Source organism: Heteronotia binoei, chromosome 1 (assembly GCF_032191835.1).
Source record: "Heteronotia binoei isolate CCM8104 ecotype False Entrance Well chromosome 1, APGP_CSIRO_Hbin_v1, whole genome shotgun sequence".
NCBI classification, from domain to species: Eukaryota; Metazoa; Chordata; class Lepidosauria; order Squamata; family Gekkonidae; genus Heteronotia; species Heteronotia binoei.
In genome coordinates this window covers 209,835,372-209,858,804 of record NC_083223.1, presented here as the reverse complement: position 1 = coordinate 209,858,804, position 23,433 = coordinate 209,835,372, and the positions used below count along the sequence as shown (strand labels likewise).

General features: G+C 41.3%; 1 protein-coding gene across 3 annotated transcripts in view; it reads left to right on the top strand.

Moving 5' to 3' along the window:
* SYT14 (synaptotagmin 14) overlaps positions 1 to 23,433 on the top strand; it is a 207,328-nt gene that overhangs the window by 41,224 nt on the left and 142,671 nt on the right. The window contains exon 3 of one of the 3 annotated variants that reach the window (XM_060247321.1): positions 5,694 to 5,776. The exons of the other annotated variants lie outside the window; for them this stretch is intronic. Within the exon in view, the coding sequence (XP_060103304.1) occupies positions 5,728 to 5,776 (49 nt within the window). The 5' untranslated portion in view covers positions 5,694 to 5,727. The remainder of the gene's footprint in view (positions 1 to 5,693; positions 5,777 to 23,433) is intronic. 3 annotated transcript variants of the gene reach the window in all.

Here is a 23,433-nt window from a genome sequence, read left to right as displayed (position 1 = left end):
GAAAATAGTGGACTACAGACTCCTAGGACTCTCTTATTACTTCATAGCCCAGTCTCATTCATATTTACCTGGACATCAGTCTCATTGTACTTAGTTTCCAGTTAAAAATGCATAGCAACCTCAAATTACTTACTCTTCTCTTTTTAAAGCTGAGAATAGAAGCTGAATGAATATTCTGACAGCTCATGTGTTCCACTAAGAAATTTTTATCATTGCTTCCCTCCAGTTCTGGAACTTATAGGCCTTAGGAAAGAGAGATTTTGAATAACGGACAGGTCTGGAAGGTTCCCACTATGCTCTCTCTCGGCTTGACTTCGCGAACGAAGATTTAAGAAAGGTGCAGTAGTCCACGTCTGCTGCAGGCTCGCTGGTGGCTGACAAGACCAATGCGGGACAGGCAGGTCCGGCCACAGTGGCTGCAGGGAAAAGTCTGATTTGGGGTTGGTGCTGTAGCAGTACGATTCTTCCTCAATCTCCTTTTGTCCTCAAGACCAGCTATACGTGCGTTCTCAAAGGAAGAGACAGCCTGGTGGATGGTGTGCCTCCATGCTTTACGATCTGAGGCTAGGTCAGACCACTGGTGATGATTAATGCAACAGATACCAAGGGATTTCTTCAAGGAGTCCTTGAACCTCTTCTTTGGTGTCCCTCTATTTCGATGGCCGGTGGAAAGTTCGCCATACAGGGCAATCTTGGGAAGGCGGTGGTTTTCCATCCTGGAGATATGCCCTGCCCAGCGCAGCTGCGTCTTCAACAGCAATGCCTCGATGCTTGTAACCTCCGCCCGCTTGAGGACTTCACTATGCACATAAAGTATAATGTATATTTTGAGCTATATTTTTTCACTGTTTCAGTACACAGCCACACAAATGGTAATCAGAAAGTCTATATTAATAGAACAATAATGTATACATAGAGTTTCAAGGAACACTATAAATATTAGGAAATATAATTAACATTTTACTTGCTTTTATGTTTATATACCTACTCATTCTAATTCTTTAAGCTAATAAAAACTCTTCTTTTGATCTAATTATTTATTTAGAGCAGTTATTAGCTGGCTTTCCTTGTGTCAAGCCTGATACAGGGGCAGAGCAATCCTGACTTATGGGGCAGTTGACCATTTGAGTATAGGTGTAACTCAGGTGCTGCAAGTCTGCTCCCTAAGGGCCAAGTTATGCTGGGGCAGTGCAGGGGAGACAGCACAGCTGGCTGTGCGTGAGGTCATTGCCATGGTAATTCTGATGGAGTGTGGACTCCTGGCATACTGTCAATGTGGGGGCGGCAGGAGGGGAAGGGCAATGCGGGCCAACGGGATTGGCCAGTCTCCAGGTGGGTGCTGCTGCACTTGACACTTGGGTGGGGAGAGGTATCTCCAGAGAGGTTGATTGCCTTCCCACCGTGCCCCCAACAGAGACCTGTGCCAAAGACAGGCACATGGTTAGAGTCATGTGTTGCCCCAGCATGAAAAAAACAAACAGGAAACCCACCCCAAACAACAGAACATTCAATAAAGCTAGCCAGATTGTATGTACATGAATGGAAAAATATAGAAATATACAGATAGTTCCAGCATACCAGCATTTTCCAGGGGCAAGCTCCCAGTGAAGATGTTGTGTCCATCCCAACACTGACTCTGGGGACCCCTGTAACTCAGTGCTGCCCCCACCCCGCTATGTGTGCTGCTGCCCTCCCCCACTTTGTGGCAGATGAACCCTGTTCTGTAGCAGAGACAGAGTTCGAAGCCCCAAGCAGGCACCCATTCCATTAACCCCTCCCGCAGGCTGCATCTCTCCCTTCTCCGTGCCACAGGCATGACATCCCCATGGGGTTGGTCAGGCTGAGGGATTGCATCTGGCTAAGGGCCACTCTCCAGCTCTCATGGTACGAGTGGAGAAAAGACCCTCTGACCCCACCCCCCATCCAGCCTCATGCTCTGCCCAGTGCGATGAGGTGGCTCATTTGCTCAGACCACCCCATGCCCCACCCCTGCCCAAAGAAGCCCTCCCTCTTAGGCATTCCCTCAGGAAGTCCACGGGAAGAGTGGCAGATGGGGCGTGGAGGGATTGGGGCAGGGAGTGGGGTGGCAAGGACCATGAAACTCTGGCTGTGTAGCAGAAACCAAACAGGAGAGACAACGTTGGGGCACAACACAGACTTTATTGCACTGGAATAAAGCGGGACAGCATCCTGGGTGGAAATTGGAAAGGCTTGCTGGGCGCAAGTCTCCACTCCAAGAGAGGGGCTGGAACAGCTGACTGAGTGGGGGGGGCGCCATATTTGGAAGCCTCTCTGTAGAATCTCCACCTGCAAAACAGACCGATCCATGGCACCCAGGGAGGAGGGCCATGCCTGCCATTGCTGTGGATGTCCTGTCGTGACAGGATCTGCAAAGGCAGCCCTGGGAGGTGGGCACAACCCCCATCCCTGGTACATGATTGGACCCACCAACTCGCATTCACTTGTCCTGGGGTTAAGTGTTCTTGGATTGTTTTCAGTCCATCAGCTGGGACAGCTGCAGTTCGCAGCTGTGTCTGGCAAGGAAATGATTTAAAGGGATAGTTTCCAAACTAGCTCACCACAAGCTCCAGAGCAGCTGCCAGACCTGCCTCTCCCCATCCTGTGCCCTGCTGAGGGTGGGAACCAGGCAGGGGACAGACCATCCCATGGGAAACTGTCACACCCCATGCCTGAGCTCATCACTGGACTTGAGCGCCAGAAATGCTTTCACGCCACCTAGCCTTGAGCAAGGGGGAGGGGGAGGCAAATTGGGGTCCTTGCTCACACCTACCTGTCTGTGTCTGACCGCCGATATGTGCTGAGCCTCTAGAGGTTGGGTACGTGTTGGAATTCTGAAATAGGAAAGGTTAGCCACTGAGTAAAGACCTTACTCTCCTCCTTGCATGTCACAGTGCTTGTCCTGTACTGTCTAAGTGCCCTCTCTGTTTATCACCTCCCACCAAAGTGCCTCGTCCCTCGCTCTAAGCCTGCATGACAGAGAGCTCAGAGACAGTCTTCTGCCGCGCACCCTCCCTAAAGAGGGGCTCATGGTTGGGTACTGGGGAGGGGGCTTGGCCAACCCAGGGAGGGAAGGGATTGGTGTAGCCTGTAGTCGGCTCCCTGAGGGGTTTCAAAGCTAGGTTGGAGGCGGTGGACTTTATTTTTGTGATTCATGGGAGCAAATGAGGCATACCAGCATTTTTGATGTTGTAACTTTACACCTGTCGCAGGGGGCATTTCGAGGCTGAAAGGTCTTAGGAAGCCAACTCTGGCCATGCCCCCGACACAGGCCCCACCTACACCGATGTGGCTGTCTACGCCCCAGTTGCGCTGCCACATGGCCGCAACACCCCTCTGCCAGCAGCTATGGGTGACCGACCATTTAAGTGCCCCTGCACTGACATAACTCCCATCTGCACTTGTGTAATGGGACTTACACTGGTGTAACTGGCACTTATGCCAACATAGGAGTTCATTTGCTTCCAGAGCACTTTCAGGGGCGTCCTCAGGATTGTGCTGTGAAATTTATAAAATTTAAGACATTAAAGACAACCAGTAAAACAATAGTAGTCAATAAAAGCAGCATAAAAACAATTGATCAACTAATGGATTAAAGTGTAAGATACCAGGAAACAGCCATAGAAAACATATTCTGCTTTTAAATCTCAGCAAAGATGATTTTTTAAAAATGCTAATGGAAAGCCCGGGAGTTAAAATAGTTTTCATCCAGTACCTAAAGAATGCCGGGTTAGGTGCCTGGAGAACTTCTGTTGGAAGGGAATTGAGATGCCGGCACCCCCACCCTGTCTTTGATTGCCACATACACCGTTCAAATGGTAGGACAAACAGTAGTTTTTAGATACTGATCTTAACTTGCAAGTAAGTTGGTACAGGAGTAGGCATTCTACATACTTTCTCCAGAGACTGTTAAATATTTAAGATAAGAACATTTCATATTGTTCCTGGAAACAAATTGATAGCTAGTATAACTGTTATTTTTTTCTGTAATTCATGCGTTTTAATAACAAATTGAAGTTTCTAGATAGTCTTTAAAAGAATAACCATGGCCAAATCTTTCTTCTCAAGGAAAGGATGCAGCTTGAGCACCAGCACAGAGTTGGTAAAAGCTGCTTTGTGCTTTCATCTGTAAGCATGACTCTAATAACATTCTTAGCCATGACCCTGCTCCTTTAGGTGGTGTGCAGCCCTTTTTAGATCAGCTTATTCCTCAATCATTCATTTGCTCCATCATTGACCAAAAACAGCTCACTCTTCCCTGGACCAAGCTTTATCGGCCCTAATCCTACCTATCATTACCACTAGTCACTCATTCAGGGTGTCTAAGACCCACCTGATAAGAGAGAAATAGAGCGAAATGTTTTAGTATTGCGATGGCTTTTCACTCGGTGTCTCTGAATGACCTCTCTTAGAAGTTTCACATACATATTAAGCGGCACTAGAGGTAGGACTGAACCTTGTGAGATCCCATAACTAAGATATTACAGAGTCAAGCAGCTATCTCCTAGTTTCATCTTCTGGAACCAATCAGCTAAGTAGGAATTGAAGCATCAGCACTTGGTAACTTTGATCTTCAGCTTAAATTAGTTGAAAATACAATGGTTAATAGTGTTGAAAACTGTCAAAAGGCATAGATGAATGAGTATGCATACACTCCCCTTTTGCTTTCCAACAAAGGTTTCTATCAAGGTGACAATGGCTATTTTGGTATCAAAACCAGACTAGAGACTAGACCAGGGCTGTCAAATATGTGGCCCATGGGCCTGATCTGTCCTCCGGGGGCTTCTATGTGGCCCACTATAGTCTTCTTCCTTCTCCCTCTCTCCTGCTTCTGTCATTGCCATTTTAATTTTTCTCTATGGGACTGAGGCAAAACAGCCTCTATTAGCTCTTTCCCTCTTCCCCAAGGGAGGAAGAGTCTCAGCCAATGGAGGAGCTTTGTTCTGTAGCTCTGCTGTGTGATTGAGAGCGTTTGGCACAGCTAGAGCTCTCTCAATCAAAGCTAAAACTGTGACAATCCCCAAGAGGGGATTGGATAAACATATGGAGCAGAGGTCCATCAGTAGCTGTTAGCCACAGTGTATTGTTGGAACTCTTTCTGGTGCAGTGATACTCTATTCTTGGTGCTTGGAAAGGGCAACAGTGGGAGGGCTTCTAGTGTCCTGGCCCCACCGATGAGCCTCCTGATGGTGCCTGGTTTTTTTGGCCATTGTGTGACACAGTATGTTGGACTGGATGGGCCATTGGCCTGATCCAACATGGCTTCTCTTATGTTCTTATTCATGACGCTAATGGCCTGGTCCAACAAGGTCTCATTTATGTCAGAGCCGTCCCTCATAACAAATGATTTTGACACTCCTGAGCTAGACTGAGATAACTCTATATGATGTTTTTCATCTAAGATTGCCTAGAGATGGACAGTCACTACATGCTTGAGAATCTAGCTCCAAAAGTGGTATTAGCCACTGGTAGATAGTTATTATCAACATCTTATCACTGTCATATACGAGTGTAAGTTGTGACTCATTTTAGTTTTGTTGTTATGCAAGTATCTAATCTTTGGCAGAATCAAACTTCATGTTAGAGAAAAATATGTATTTGGTGTACATCTTCATTTAAAAATATGGGCTTTGTAATGAAAAGTGTATTTTTTACCCTTCCTCCTTTTCATCTAGTTTTTAGAATTTCTGCTGGTTGTAGTTAGAACACATGAGAATACGAAGGATGCTAAAGAACATGACAACCACCTTTGATATAGGTAACATGGCTCAAAAGTAAAATGAAAATGCAGTTAACTTTTAGTATTGAGCTCTTGCTTTAGATTTATGGAGGGCAAAAATTGCTCTTTGTTTTAACATTTAAGATAAAATCCAAACTGCAATATTCAAATTATATGACATTATCAGATGTATATAGAAACAATATATTAGATGAATTCCATGGAAATTATGTTTGTTTAAAGGCTGATTTCCACATTATGCAGTACTCTGGGTAGGGAACCCAAATTCAAACTGTGTACTCTGTAATGCAGAAATTAGCCCTGAATATAATAAACTTGATATTGTGAGTTTGCTTGTGTTCCAACGAAATGTATTGTTTTAGAAAGAGTTGAAGGTAAATGCTTTGGAAAGTATCAGAAATATCAATAAGCTGTTAAAAAGCATAAAAAGTTAAACAATGGAACAAATGACTATTTGAAAGAATTGTAAAAACGCCTTCCTGGGAAATTTTCAGAGAAAATGGCAGAAATCCTTTAGTTACAAAGTACTCAGTAGGAAAGGCCATAATTTGTTATGGTGCAATTTAGTTGTTTCAAGCATCTGGCTATTTTTAGAAGAAATGTAATTTTTAGATTTTCTTAAGATGTCATTTAATCCCATCCTATCTGTACTCACAAGACAGTGAATTTAACCCATAGCAGAAAGTGACTAAAATACTTGGAATAACTCAGTTTTAGTTCAAGTGGAATGAAATAGAATAACTACTAACTAGGAAGTAGGTTAACTCTTATTTATTTGTGGAATTTATAAACTGAGTCCTGCCCAAGGGTGGCAATATAACTCAGATAACTCATGCTTAATTGTTGTTGCATGGGAGCTGTTTCTGTATCATTAGGATCCATTGTTCATTAGTGATGCCTATGAAACAGGTGGAGAAAGTATTTACACAAAAGGTTTTATGTGGGAAACTACTGTGGTATCCACTCATCTCATGTGACTTGTTGAAATTTTATTTTTAAAATTTGTCATTTATAATTAACACCGTACTTGTATGGCTTGGGACATGCTCATGTGGAAGGCTCTCTCATGCTGCAGTTAGTAACATATGAATTAATTCTGAGTTGTGAATTTGCTCTAGAAGATTTCAGACTAAAATGTTAGAAATATCACAATATGAAGGATTCTTTGATGCAGTCTCTACAGTTCTTTGAACACACAGCCATGAATAAGGCTTTATTGGGTGTTTTCATTTGATTATGGGTGTAAATCTTGTTTTTGCCTTGAATTTTGTTGTCATGAACATGCAGCTTTATATTGAAAAGCACACATTTACATAGATCCTAGCCATCATTTGTGTTATTTTTCCTTCTCTGAAATAGAATCAGAGAGTTGGAAAGGACCTCCAGGGTCATCTAGTCCAAACCTCGGCACAATGCAGGACATTCACAAATAACTTCCCACCCACCCAATGACCCCTGTTCCATGCCTAGAAGATGGCGAAAAATTCTAGGATCCCTGACCCCAGAGTGGCAATCAGCATTTCTCTGGGTGTGTAAGAAAAAACCATGAAAACTAAGCACTTATGGCCCTTTCTTACACACCCAGGGAAATGCTGATCCCCACTTTGGGGTCAGAAAGCAATTTTCTCCAGGACTGTTTGACCAGGGATCCTGGAGGTTTTTTGCCATCTTCTGGGAATGGAGCAATGGTCTCTGGGTGTGTGTGGGGGAGATATTTTGTAAAATTTTTGCATTGTGCAGGGGGGTTGGACTAGATGACCCTGTAGGTCCTTTCTAATTCTGTGATTCTAGGATTTATTTGTCCTTTCATTTTTAGCAGAATTGGACTTCCAACAGCTATCTTGATAATTGAAATCTCCCATGGCCACTGTATCCCATCCCTTTGAGAATTTTGTAATCTGTTCTGTGAGTGTCTCATCCATGCCTTCTGCCTGGCTTGGTGGTCTATAGCTGACCCTCACCATAATATTTCTATTATTTCTTACTCCATTTATTTTTACCTAGAGATTCTCAACTAAATTGTCATGCTCAGATTTACATATTTCATCACAAGTAAATACATCCTTTACCATGCTGCTTCTCCACCCTTTCTTTTTTGTCCCTTTTAAATAAGTTGTACCCCTCAGACCTAATATTCCAATTGTGAGTGTAATCCTACCAAGTTTCAGTAATGCCTGTAAGGTCATAGTCCCTTTCCTGAATTAGGACTTCAATTTCCTCCTGCTTGTTTCCTAGACTCTGCACATTAATGTAGAGCAGGGGTGTCAAACAACAGCCCAATCAGGACCATGAGCAACTGGCTGTCTGCTGCTTCCTACTTTCTGTTCCGCCTTCCTCTTTCCAGCATTGGATCAGTCTCTCCTATTTACTGCTTCACAGAGGAGAGAAAGAAAGCCAAGCCTCCCTTCCCACAACTGGCTGAAGACTCCTTCCCCTTCCCTTTCCCTCTGGGAAGAGAAGGGGAAAGAAAGAGCCAGAGAGAGAGAGTTCTGTAGCACCTTTAAGAAAACCAACAATGTTTTATTTCAGGTATAAGCTTTTGTGTGCCTGCACACTTCTTCAGAGAGAGGGAGAGGGGACGAAGGGAAAGAAAGAGAGAGAGAGAGAGAGAGAGAGAGAGAGAGAGAGTCCCATGACACTTGGAGAGATCTCCATTTCCAGTTCTAACAGGTGTGTGTGTGTGTAAGAAACCTAAGGGCACAGCTTGCATTCTTTATTAGTGGAAGGGAGCAGGAGTTCAGTAGCCCCTTAATGACTAATAATGACTTAATAAAATTTGTGGCAAAACATGAGCTTTCATGAGTCACTGCTCACTTCTTCAGATACAGCTAGAATGTGTCCATCTGTCCTTATATCTTGGAGAGTGAAATGATTTCAAACATCAAATGACAATGGCAGGCATTAGTAATGAGAGAAGAAGCTTAGGTCTCAGTTCAGTCCAGGAGGATGCATTGTCTTGAGCTTCATTATCAGTTGCAATTCAGCAGCCTCTCTGATTTCCCTTTGTAATTCCTTTGTAAGAGAACTGCTACTCTTAGGTCAGCAACTGAATGTTTAACTGGATGGTTAAAGTGTTCCCCTCCACTGTTTTTTGAATCTTGTGGTTTCTAACAGCAGTAGAAAGAGTAAGAGTCCAGTAACACCTTAAAGACTTAACAAAATTTGTGGTAGGGTATGTGTTTGTGTGAGTTAGCTTCAAGAGGAGATTGGATAAACATATGGAACAGAGGTCGGTCAGTGGCTATTATGTTGTCATCCGCCCTGAGCCCATTTTTGGGAAAGGGCGGACTATAAATTGCCTAAATAAATAAGTAAAATTAATATTAGCCACAAGGTATAGATGGAACATGTGATGCTCTTTATTCTTGGAGCTGTGGGAGGGCTTCTAGTGTCCTGGCACCACTGGTGGACCTCCTGATGGTACCTGGGTTTTTTGGCACTGTGTGACAGAGTGCTGGGCTGGATGGGCCACTGGCCTGATCTAACATGGCTTCTTTTATGTTTTCTTACGTTCTTATGAGTCACTGCTCACTTGTTCAGGCTTATTTTCATTTATTATTTGCATCTTCCTGGACTGAATCCTCCTGTACCTAGGTTACCTGTCTCATTATTAGTGCTGATATCTCCATGCCTATTACCCCTCTGCATATCACACCGAATCCAATCACAGCTGCTATTGCAATTCAGCATCTGAAATCATCTTTATAAAGTTTATATCTCCAGTACAGAGGCTCAGGATGTCTCCTGATTTTCCTGCTCTTGTGGATTACATTCTTCCATGTACCCTCCTCCTGTGTTGAATGCTCCTTCATTCGCTGAGATACCTTTCCCTCCTTCTCCTGTTGTGCTCTCAAGAGCACTTCATGCGTTCTGTTCATGAAATCTTCACCTTCCTTTATAAATTGGAGTGTGGACAAGTGTGCCTCACGTCCTCTGTATCTTATCTTCCAGTAGGGCCAGCAACTTCACTTGCTTCAAATGTTATTGCAGTTACCCTCAGGTAAAAATTCAAGCATGTTACAAACTTTGCACATCACTGCCTCAGCTCCCTCACCAGCTATGCTGCTGCAATCCAGTCATAATTAGTTTGGTTTATCATGCACTTCCGTGATAACTCAGCTGCCAAATTGCCTCTCAAGACGACTTATGAAAAGTTTGCAGAAGCAAACCTCCCCCCCAAGACAAATGGGACATAAGAGCTGCTCACTTCCCTACAGGAACCCCAGGCTAAGAACCACAGGGCAAGAGCCCGCAAGCTCTCAGCATTCAGCTCTTGCCTTTGGTGAGGAGGAACCTTACACAGTTGAAGTTTCATCCAGCAGAGTGTGGGGCCAGCAGTCAGCCCCAGGCAAAACTGCTAAAAGCTACAATCGTTTATACCCAGGCATAAGTGACAAACAGAAACCACACTTAATCAAATGGGCATCATTGAGAGCCAGTTTGGTGTAGTGGTTATGTGTGCAGATTCTAATCTGGGTGAACTGGGTTTGATTCCTCACTCCTCCACATGCAGCTGCTAGTGTGATCTTGGACCAGCCACAAGTTCTCAGCAGAGCTGTTCTCTTAAGAGCAGCTCTGTGAGAGCTCTCTCAGCCCCACCCTACCTCACAGGGTGTCTGTTCTGGAGAGAGGAAGGGAAAAGAGATTGTAAGCCACTCTGAGACTCCGAGTGAAGGATGGGGTATACATCCAATCTTCTCTTCTTCTCCAACAGGCTATAAATACCCACACACCCTCAAAGACTGTCCTCCCATACTGTAACCTCAGTGAATTCTCCTTAGCAGTTAAGGAAAGGCAAATTAAAAAAAGAAAAAAGAACTAACCACACAAGCAGCTCTCTATCCTGTTCTTTATCAGAACTGAGCTCACTTTGTTTCCTCTACCCCTTCTGTCTTCCTATGTGTAATGGCTGAGGAAGTCTTTTTCACTGTATCTGAGGGAAGTGTGCTTGCATATGAAAGCTTATATCTAGAATAAAATTTTGTTGTTCTTAAAAGTGCCCCTGGACTCAAACACTTTTCTAACTTAATGATAGTTTTCAAAAGTGTAGGCTTGGAAACTCTGTAGTTTAGTTGGCATATAGTGCCATCTAATGGCTAATTCACAGCATTGGGAAAAAGTTACATTGAATACTGTGGTGTAAGATGAATGTTTTATATAAAAATATCCTTTACATCTTAATGTATAACTGAGTATTGTGTATTTCATTCATTTGCCAACCTAAGTGAAGTCAACAATAACAACCCAAAACAAAAATTTAAATATAGGAATCATTTTCAGAGTTTTGGATTCTTGAAATTTATCTCAAAAGTGCTGTATACCCCAAAAAATAGTGAACATTTTAATAATACCAAATATCTTACATAAAGATAATAAAGATAAAGATTACATCAAAATATCTTACATAAAGATAAGCAGGTCACAAACAAGGAACCTCTTCTAAGAAGTTGTTTCTAATAATCTCACAGTCCCATATTTTTACAGGTTTTTTAAATTATCTTCCAACAATAGTTAGCAGCCTCATTTGATAAGGTATAAATTCTTGACTACCTAATTATTACAACTTCACATACCATACAAAATTATCTATACTTGAATGTTTGTATATATTTTAGAAGATATTTACCTATATTTTATTATTTATTTGTTATTTATAGTCTACCTTTCTCACTTGGACTCTAGGTGGATTACAACACAGTGAGTCAATACAATCAACAAGGTGGGACATTTGATGAACAATGCTATAGGAATTAGAGTTACAGAACCAACTAGAAGTCCAAAAACAACTGAGGCAAAGCATGAGTATTAGCATAACACATTAAATGATGCAAAATTACATAGCAGGATCCTAGTTTCAGCAAGCTATACGCAGTAGCACAGTCTTAATAATTTATCCGAGTAATTTTGTGAAACATTTAGTACAGCAGTTCTGTTGCCTGTTGTCGTCTTCAATCATTCAGGTTTAGTTTGTGTAAAGCTTGGAGTCTGTGAGCCTTCCTGACCTCAGCCAGGCCAGTCCAAAAAGTGGGGGTCACAACAGAGGAGGCATGTGTATGGGCAGTTGTTAATTTTCCCATTTGCAGGTTGGCATCTGCAGAAGACCCTGCTACTTTTTATTATAACAAAATACATTTAAAAATTGAAGACAGATTTCTCATACATATGTGAATATGTGTTGGTCCTCAACCAATACATCCCATCTTTGAGCCCTCAGTCATACATCCCATCTTTGAGCTATATAAAATTATGGATTCCAGTCCTAGATATCAATTATCTTGAGATTAGACATTAAAACAACTGAATTGTTACAGAATTATTATTATTATTATATAATAATAATAAGTTTTAATTTATATCCTGCCCTCCCCGCCAAAGCAGGCTCAGGGCGGCTCACATAATATAACATAAATACAGCATTACAGTAGTAAATAATAATATATATAATTCAGTACCATGCCAGCTAAATTGACCCTCCATGTTCAGATGTGGTATGCCTACAAACACCAGGCTTTTATTTACTTAAATCATTTTTATTTTACCTCATCGTCTGAGGTGATATACAGACAAAACAGTAAAAAACGCATAAAATATTACATAAAAAGGAACTGAAAAATAGACATGAATTACATTAAAACATCCACAGCAACAGTAATTTTTAGCAATCTCAAAACTGTAACAGCAATAAAATAAAATTGGAAATAAAATAGCAAAAATAACAACAAAACTAAAAACTGAACTAAAATAAGTGTCAGCAACAATTTGAAAATCATACAAAATGTTAAAAGATAGTGCATACATAGAATCATTGAATCATAGAGTTGGAAGGGGCCATATAGGGCATCTAGTCCAACCCCCCGCTCAATGCAGGATTAATCTAGAGCATCCCTGAGAGGTGTTTGTCCATTCGCTGCTTAAAGACTACCAGTGAGGGGGAACTCAACACCTTCCTAGGTAGCTGATTCCACTGTTGAACAACTCTTACTGTAAAAAAGTTTTCCTGATATCCAGCTGGTACCTGGATATCAAACCCATTATCACAAGTCTTATCCTGTGCTGCCAACAGGAAAAGTTCCTTCCGCTAAGTGGTAGCCCAGGGGTGACCAAAATTGCTTAACGTGAAAGCCACATAGAATACATCAGGTGTTTGAGAGCTGCAAGACATGAACACACACGTTTTTATTAAAACTCTTAACACTTTCTTTGCACAGAAAGATAAAATACATATTATGCGCTTTACAACATGGCCGTGCTAGAGAGTTTTTAAAAACAAAAGCTGGGAATAACAGTCCACATAAGACCAGCATAGGGAAAGGTTAGGGAATTATTTTTTGGCATCAGTGGGATAAGGAAACACATATGTACCATATATATCACTGACCATCGTTTGTATCATTATGCATCTTTCTTTGCCTTGACACCAAGGATAATAAATACAGCTCCTACAAAGCTGTGAAACTAAAGGGGAACTCTGCACTGCCCACTTTAATTCCATCCCTTCTTCCTGTGGCTCCGTCTGTTCTTGTGCTCTCTTTCCCTGCTCTAAGTCTCCAGGCGACCTCTGAGGTAGAGGAGGAGAACTTGCAAGCTTGCCCATGTCCCCTTCCTTCTCCACTTCACAGACTGCAGAAATAGTCACCTACCTTTGGATTGAATAGCCCTTCAAATACATAAAGAGCAATCATGTCCCCCTTCAACTTCCTCTTCTCCAGACAGAACATTCCCCTCAGGCTTTCCTCATACAGCTTAGTCTCCAGGCCCCTGATCATCCTTGTATCTTTCCTCTCCATTCTGTCCACATTCTTTTTGAAGTGAGGTGCTGCCTGACCAATGCAGTGTACAGTGGGACTATGACGTCTTGCCATTTGGATGTTATACCTCTGTTGATGCACCACAAGATCACATTAGCCTTTTTTGTCACCACATCGTACTGGCTGCTCTTTTAATGTATGGTCCACCCATACCGTAAATACTTGTTCATACACACCTAGAGATGTGAAGGCCTGGGGAAAAAATGGAAAAATTTGGGGGGAAATGGGCTTTTTCTGTTTTTTCCTGATGTCTTTGTTTTTTTCTGCAAAAGTTGAAAAATTGAAAAAAGAAAAGAAAAAAATTGATTATGGACTGTTTTATTTTAACATGATGAATAAAATATTTTAAGACAAGGCGTTCAAATATTTTCCAAATCATTTCTAAATGTATATATATATGGTATCAGATTATTCTAATTTCTGTGCACTGAGGACAATAAAGTCATAGGTTACAAACTGAACTCTCCAATGCAAAAACAAGATGCATTTCTTCCTTTTGGAGGTGCTATTATCACAAGAAAAGGAAAAGGTTTCAGTTTTGTTTTTGCATGTGGGTGGGTATACTGGTACTCAGGCTTCACAAGACCTCAAAGCATTGGAAGAAAATACAGAGCAACAAAAAGAACCTGAAAGTATATACTTAATTTTAAAAGGTAAGAGTTTTCATTTATCTGATTTCAGAAAACTGAATCATTTAGCTACATTACTTTATCTTTATAACCTTTGTGTAAATAATAATTTAATTACTATTAATCTGGTTCTTTACTTCCCACCCGCAACCATAGGTTAGTGTCTTCTTGCAAACTAACCATTAAATTATTCTTCTTTCTTCCTACTCACCAGAGGAAAATGGTGAGCTCAACATCCAGCATATGGAGGCATTTTCACATTACAAGTTCTTCTGAGAGGAAAAATGTGATTTGCAAATATTGTTAGATGAAATATGCATTTCCAAATGGTACAAGGATGACAAAACACATTCTTGTATGTAACAAGTGTCCTATAGATATTAAAAAATCCTTCATGGATCTAAGTGAAGAGAACCACAATGATGAAAATGCACATAGTTTTTCTCAACGTTCTTGTTCAAGAAGTTCACTTTCTACTCCATCTGTAACATCAGCAGCAACACAGTGTTGTCCTATCAGCAGAATCTTGAGGTGAACAGATACTGTAGACAGATGTATCCAAAAAATCCAATTAATTAATTTGTAGACAAGATGACACCTGAAGATCAGGAAAAAATTGATCAGGCTCTTGCAAGAGCAATATAGTTTTCTGGAACACTATTTTCAATAATTGAAAATACATACTGGCAGGAAGTTTTAAAATTACTAAGACCATCATACCATTTGCCCAGCAGACATTCTTTGAGCAAGCCTCTTTTGGAGTCGTAATATGAACATGTAGTGGAATCTGTGCAAGGAAAAATTAATGAAGCACTGCGTCTTGCACTACTTACAGATGGATGGACAAATGTGAGAGGAGGAGTTATAAATTTTGTTATAACAACGTAACTATTTTTTTTACAAAAGCATTGAAACAGGCGAGAACAGACATACTGCAGAGTATATCAGCTGTAAAATATGTGAAGTCCTACAGAAAATTGGGAGTGGTGAACTATTTGCTTTGCTGACTGACAATGCCAGCAATATGAAAGCAGCATGGGAGATCATAATGGATAAGTATCCACATATTACTGCAATAGGATATGCATTTCGTGGGCTAAACTTGCTTCTTAATATTATGAAACTGGACACCCTTCAAATGATCTATAGACAAGCAAAAGAAGTTATAAAACATGTAAAAGGTACTCATTGTGGCTGCAGTTTTCAAGAAGAAGCAAGTAGAAAAAATGCAAAGAATAAAATAGTGACCCTGAAGCTCTGTGGTAAAACTCGGTGGGCTGGAGTGGTGATCTCCTTTGAAAGTTTACTAAAACAACAAAGCAGCTCTTCAAGCAACAATAATAGTTGAAGATCTTAAAAGTACCCAGAAGTGTAAGAAACACTGTTCTTGATCAGGATGTCTTCTGGGTTCAGCTGCAAAATTCCCTGAAGATTCTAAAGCCAATTGCTGTAGCAATCATTGCATCTGGTGCAGAATGCTGCAGCCAGGCTACTAATAGGACTTTCCCAGCAGGAGCACATTCAGCCTGTGCTGAGAGCTCTGCACTGGGTGCCAGTTGCATACCAAATCTGTTTCAAGGTCTTGGTATTAACCTTTAAAGCCCCATATGGCCTAGGACCTACCTATCTGCATGACCGCCTTGCCCCACATGTTCCCCAGAGAGCACGGCGATCAAGTTCTCAAAATCTTTTGGGTTAAAAGAGGCTAGGCTTAATTCCACCACAGCAAGAGCCTTCTCGGTTGTGGCCCCAATACTTTGGAACACCCTCCCAGAAGCCATCAGGGCCCTGTGGGACTTATTGCAGTTCCGCAATATTGCTTATTGTTTATTGTGTATTTTATGCCTTGAGACTGCATAGAATGGGTGGGATATAAATATAACGTAAATCAAATAAATCAGTCTGAATCAGATAATGCACTTTTGTCAGAAATTCCTTATCTAATGACCAAGATAAAAACAAGTGTTTTTGAAATCTCAGTATATCTCCGCTAACAACTATAGAAGAAAGTAAAGTGAAAGATTTTATTTTAAAAAAGGAAGAATTTTGTTGCCATCCAATTCATGCTGCTGCAAATCTGCTGGATCCAAGATTCAAAGGTGAAAATATAAGTGATGATGGCACTGTTACTGCATTTGACTGGATTACAAAGCAAGCATCACATTTAGGACTTGATGTTGGGAAGGTACTTTCAAGTGTTGCAGAATATAGAACATCTTCAGGGATTTGGTCCAGGAATGCAATCTGGGATTCTGCCAAACATATTCCTCCTGCAACATGGTGGCAAGGTCTTTGCACAACATAGCCTCTGACTCCTCTTGCTTCTCACCTTCTTCAGATTTCTCCATCTTCTGCAGCATGTGAAAGAATCTGGTCTATGCTTGGAAACACACTAAATCTAAAAATAAACTGACATGTGAAAGGGTAGAGAAGCTTCTTTCAATCCGGGCAGACCTTCAGTTTTTAGAAGTCCATAATAACTGTGATACTGACAGACACAACAGAGTAGCTGCAGAAGCAGAGACTGAAACTGATAATTACAGCTCAGAAAATGATTCTGATTAAATTTCATGCCCATTCATTGAAACTTAGTCCCACACTCCCTTTTATACACTTCTGCCCTCTTCAATTCTTTTTATGAGAATGGGTTTTTAAATTTTTATTTAATACTGTGGAGAGGAAATATGAATAATTGTTACATCTGGATTTTTAAAAATTGTTCTGTGGAGCTTTTTCTGTCTGTTCCACATAAACTAGTAAACATTTCAGGAGATTGTTACTCCATTTGTTACAATTACAAATAAATATTATTTAAAAAGTAAATTCTGTTTGTAATAATTGTTTGGATACACTATATTTTTAATATGCTGGTTGTGATAATTACATGCCAAGTAAAAATGCTCATAGTCATATTTTATGTTCCTAAAGTAACAGAATGACTTTCAATCTGAAAAAGAAAAAAGAAATACTAATGTAGCATTTTTTTCAATTTTTCAGAAAATTTCCATTTTTTTCCTGAAAAAAACACCTGGGGTTTTCCTTGAGCTTCAAAATTTCTGGAAATTTTACATCTCTATACACACCACTACCCAGAAGTGTATCCCCCATCCATTATGTGTTTTCCTCATTTTTTGTTACCCAGATGCAGAACTTAGCACTTATCCTTGTTAAATTGCATCTTGTTCACATCTGCCCATTTTTCCAGGATGTTCAGATCTCATTGAATTATCTTCTGGTGTGTTTGCTGCTCCTCCCAATTTGGTGTCATCTGCAAATTTAATGAGTAACCCCTCCACACCGTCATCCAGATCATTTATAAAAATATTAAAAAGTACTGGGCCCAGAAGCAAGCCCTGTGGCTCCCTGCTGGACACCTCCCTCCATTCAGTTGAAATGCTATTGATAGCTACTCTTTGAGTACAGTTCTGCAGCCAGTTCCCTATCCACCTAACTATCCTATTTAAAAATGAAATAAATTGCAGATTCTAGTCATCTCAATGTTGCTGCAGTTGAGGTTCTAACATCCCATTCATAAATCTCATAAAGGTGACTGTACAACAAGCAGTGCTCTCACAGCTGGTGAATCATTTTGCTACTGCTCACCTTTACAGTAAGTGAATATGCAGTTTATTTGTGATGATCCCTAGAGAGGCAAAGCACAGAAGTCAAAGAAGCATAATAATTAACAACAGAGCATTGGAAAGAATTGAGGTAATTAATCTAAGTCTGTGGGATATGGCACAGTCATTCTGCAGAAACAATAATGCTTGGGAAAAATAGAGAGACCCCTTTCATTGAGGTTGACAGGTTTTGATATGATTTAAGTGAACATTCATAGGTATATTGCAAATTTGTGTTGATTACTTGGAGCATACAAGAGAATTTCAGAAGAAAATCAGCTTGTGTTTCATCACAGCAAAACTTTTGGCTGTGTGTATCATGAAAAGCTATGCTAGATTTTAAAAGAAATGCCACAACATCTGATTGTTTTGATGTACAACCTGTATCTGACAAAAGGCTACTGTTAGGACAGAATATGGAGAAACAGTTTCCTGTTGGCAAAGGTATGTATTTCATCTCCTGGTCTGTTCAATCTATATGCAAAATGTTTCATTCAGAAAATTTGATCAGATGTAGATGAAGGTGGAGTGAAAACTGGCAGAAGGAACATTAACAATTTGAGATTATGTTTGGTTTAAGAAGCACAATAAACAGCAAACAACAATTTGAAATATACAGATGGCACTGCATTACTGGCAGAAAATAGTAAAGACTTGAAAAGACTACCAATGAAGGCTAAAGCAACAAGTGCTGAAGCAGCATTACAGCTGAACACCAAGAAGACGAAAGTAATGACTACTGGGGAATTATTGAACTTTAAGGTAAAAAATGAAGAAATTGAAATTGTTCAGGATTTTCTATTCCTTGGCGCCATCATCAATCTAAAGGGGAGATTGCATTTAAGAAAGCAGGAGACTGAGACTGGCAAGGGCAACCACGGAGGAGCTAGAAAAGATTCTTGAATGTAAGGATCTGTTGACAAAAATCAAGGTCATTCATACCATATTATTCCCCGTCGCAATGCATGGGTGTGAAAGTTGGCCGAAGAAAGCTTACAGGAAGAAAGTGGATTCATTTGAAATGTGGTATTGGAGGGGAGTTTTGTAGATATTGTAGACCAACCAGAAAGACAAATTCAGTTCTTGATCAAATCAAGCCTGAATTGTCCCTGGAAGGTAAAATTATCAAACAGAGGCTATTGTATTTTGGTCACAATATGAGAAAACAAGAGAAAATGGAAGGGAAAATAATAAAAGGAAAAATTGAGAGCATTCATAGGGTCATAGGGAGACCTTGGAGAGCCACTGACTTTGATGGACCAAGAACCTGATTCAGTATAAGATAGCTTCATGGGAAATACTATTTTTTTTAAAAGCAATACATCTTTCTCCACAGGGCAGGGAGCAGCAAACAAAAACCTTGTTAATATACAACTAAAATTCAAATGTATGTAAAAGGTTAAAAATACCAGTGCCTCACTCTTTTCTACTATCATCTGTTACATTCCTTTAAGTGATAGTGAACAGAATGGAACTTATAAAACTAAATTATGAGACCCACTTGGTTTTTTGTTTTTTTGACATATTTTACATGAAACAAGAATCATGGACTTGGCAGCAGCTGGGGTGTGCGTTCAACTTAACTGACCAGGAAATATTAGAAAAATACCCCCCATATGCAAAAAAGGTATCAGAGATCTGTACTCAGCTAGCAATATAGCCGAGCCTGAAAGAAGCTGAATTTTTTGTTGTTGTTGCTTTTATTTGGATCTCTTCAGCTAACCTGAGAGCCAGCTGTAGCCAAGGCTGTGGGAAACTTTCAGCTCCATGCTGCCCCAGCTGATCCACAGTGTGACTTTCAAAGGCACTTAAAGTGAACCTATAATTAAATGCCTTTTGTAAGCTGCACCCAGGGCTGGCTCTAGGATGCATAGAGCCCCAGGCAGCCTCACTGCCCGTTGCCCCCCTGTGGCTCTGCGCAGCACCATGTGCTGCCTTCGCTCCTCCCTCCCTCCCTCATTCCTTCATCAAAATTTTAATGCCCAGGAATGGCAGTGAAGCGTGTGCTCTTGGGCTCTCTAAGGGCTGACCTGTGCCGGGGGCTGGGGGTTCCTACGCCGCCCCTTGGGTGTGCTCATGATCAGTGCTGGGGCAGCAGTGGCAAGCCAGCCACTGAAAGAGTGACCGTGCCCTTTTTTAGTGGCTGGCTCACCACTGCTCCGCCGGTGCTGATCTTAAGCGCACCTGAGGGGCAGCATAGGAGCCCCCAGCCCCCGGCATGGTTTTACCCACCAATCAGCTGATTGGCGGAGGGGGTGTCAGCCTTTAGAGAGCCCAGGAGCACGCGCTTCACCGCCATTCCCGGGCATTAAAATTTTGACGAAGGGACAAGGGAAAGAGGAGTCAAATAGGGATTTGCCTAGAAGTGGGGTGGGGGGAGGCCAAATTTGGTGCCCTTCCCCTGCCGGCATCCAAGGCAAATGCCTCGTTTGCCTAGTGGGTGGCCTGGCCCTGTCTGCACCTTGTGAATGGAGTCCCAAGCAGTGAGTTCTGGGCAAATGGAGTCCCAAGTGATGAGTTCTGGGTGAACTGCTGGTTGGGACTCTGTGCAGTGCTGCTTCGCCCAGAACTCATTGCTTGGGACTCCATTTGCACGGTGCTGTTTGTAAAAGGCATTTAAATCCAAATATCCAGGCCATATGCCCTAGTTGCACCCAGTGAGCCATTGGACTTGATGGTAAGCCCAAAATCTGCTGTTGAGTCCAGGCCAGGTTTCTCTTTTGTCTATCTGGAGAATGGTGCTAATGATCTGTTCCTTGAAACTGTTGTTGTTGTTCAGTTGCACAGTCGAGTCTGACTCTTTGTGACAAAGTAATTCCAGGCCCTCCTGTCTTCTTCCATCCTCTGAAGTCTGCTCAAATTCGTGTTAGTTACATCAGTTACACTGTCCAGCCATCTCATCTTTTGCCGTCCCCTTCTTTTGCCTTCTGTCTTTTCCAGCATCAGGGTCTTCTCCAGTGAGTGCTCCTTTCTCATTTGGTGGCCAAAGTATTTGAGCTTCAGCTTCAGCATCTGACCTTCCAGGGAACAGTCTAGGTTGATTTCCCTTAGGACTGACTGACTGGATCTTCTTGCAGTCCAGGGGACTCTTAAGATTCTTCTCCAGCACCACAGCTCAAAAGCATCTATTCTTCTGCGCTCAGCCTTCCTTATGGTCCAACTCTCACAGCCATACATTACTACTAGGAATACCATCGCTTTGACTATATGGACTTTTGTTTACAGGGTGATGTCTCTACTTTTTATTATACTGCCTAGGTTCGCCATAGCTGTCCTCCCAAGGAGCAAACGTCTTTTAATTTAATGGCTACAGACACCATCTGCAGTGATCTTGGATTCCAGAAATGTGAAGTCTGTCACTACTTCTATGCCTTGCCTTTCTATTTTCCAAGGTGTGATGGGGCTGGATGCCATGATCTTAGTTTTTTTTAATGTCAAGTTTCAAGCCTACTTTTGTGCTCTCCTCTTTCACCCTCAACAAGAGGTTCTTTAGGTCCTCCTCACTTTCTGCCATTAGAGTGGTGTCATCTGCATATCTGAGGTTGTTGATGTTTTCCCCGGCAATCTTAATTCAGGTTTGTGCTTAATTCAAGCCAGCATTCCGCATGATGTACTCCATATAAATTAAATAAGCAGGGTGACAATATACATCGTTGTCAAACCCCCTTTCCTGTTCTAAGCCAATCAGTTGCTCCATATCCCGTTCTGAAGTTGCTTTTTGACCCTTGTATAGGTTTCTCAGGAGACATGTGAGGTGAGCTGGTACTCCCATCTCTTTAAGGACTTGCCACAGTTTGTTGTGATCCACACAATCAAAGGCTTTAGCGTAGTCAGTGAAGCAGAAATAGATGTTTTTGCTGATACTCCCATGCTTTCTCTATAATCCAGCGAATGTTGGCAATTTGATCGCTAGTTCCTCGACCTCTCCGAAACCCAGCTTGAACTTCTGGTAGTTCCTGATTGACATACTACTGAAGCCTAGCTTGTAGGATCTTTTTTGTCTTTTATCATGGTCATCTTTGCACGAAATGTTCCCTTGATTTCTCCAATTTTCTTGAAGAGTTGTTCTTCCCATTCTATTATTTTCCTCTATTGCTTTGCATTGTTCCTTCAGGAAGGCCTCCTTATCTTTCCTTGCTGTTCTCTGGAAATCTGCATTCACTTGGCTGAATCTTTCCTTTTCACCTTTGCCTTTTGCTTTCCTTCTTTCCTCAGCTATTTGTAAAGTCTCATCAGACAGCCACTTTGCTTTCTTGCATTTCTTTTTCTTTGGGATGGTGCTGATTGCTACCTTCTGTACAATGTCACGAACCTCTGTCCATAGTTCTTTAGGCACTTTATCAACCCTAGTTCCCCTGAAACTTACTTGTAATTAAATACATCTTTGTTCTTAATATATAATTCCTGCCTCAGTGACCTCCACATTCTACTTGTGTATCACAAAATTTACCTCACAGCAGCAAACACAAAGTGTAGACACTCGGTGTCTTTAGAACACCTGGTAATTGAGAGGAAGGGTTATAGTTTAAAATAAACCTGGTTTTCCCAAAATCATAGGTGGCTGTGTGGATATACTTAGTTTTTCATTTGGGAGCACTGAGGTTCAGAGATCTTCCCTTTGAATCAGGCAGGTATTGGACTTCTGGGATTTGGAGAATGCTGAGCTGACCTGCCTCTCTAAGGGGGGCAGACTGGAGCTTCTGTTCGGGGTAGTAAAGGGCAAATTTTTGCCTTCTGCCTACTTTTCTCAGTGAGAGATTAGTCCAAGATATGCACCGGAAACTTTGAGGTGATTTACCTTGGCTAAAAGGGAGTCCAGGGGGGGCTCCTTTGAGGCTTTGACGGATCCCTGGAGAAGAGTTGCATATTCATCATCTGCAGAGTCATTTATTTGACATAAGCTTGACAAGATCCTAATCTTCTTTGAGACTGCTAAACATCTGATGCTGTACGAGACCAGTGTTGATTTGGATAACCTTAGAAAAAGGTACTGATTGTTATCTACCATTCCGGGACTATTTTAAAGCAAACAAAATAATATTAGAAGGTGAGAAAGTTTGAAAGCTTGGAAGAAGAAGAAGAGAAGGGGTGAATTTTGGACTTTGTTAAATTAAGGACAGTGTTAAAAATTGGAAAGGAATTTATTTTGTCTACCTGGGGTCATGGAGTGAAAGCACCATCATCAGAGATCTGCAGTTTCTACAGTCAACACAGGAAATACGTCAAGTATCATGAGACTTTGTTACCAGTGAGAACGTGACTTGGGGCAAGCAAAGCAGGAAGTAATTATTGAAGAAGTGGACTTACTCTTGGATTGTATTACCATAGAAAAACATCCGCGGCCATTACTGGAAGGCTAAATTAAAAAAAAAAAATTAATATCTGAGCCTGGGAAGGCCGGACGACGAAATTAGGCTCATTTGAAAGGGCAAGTTCTAATCTATCAAACCTGATAGTTGAAATTTAATTTGGTGATATTAAATTTTTCGCTGTTTTTTTTTTTAATGTCAGAGTCAAAGGTAACCCGTGCAAGGGCTGCCTCATTGGAGAAGATTCAAGATCAGTTGGAAGTAATGGAAGCTAGGATGATGAAAGGGGTGGAAAAGATGATAAATGCT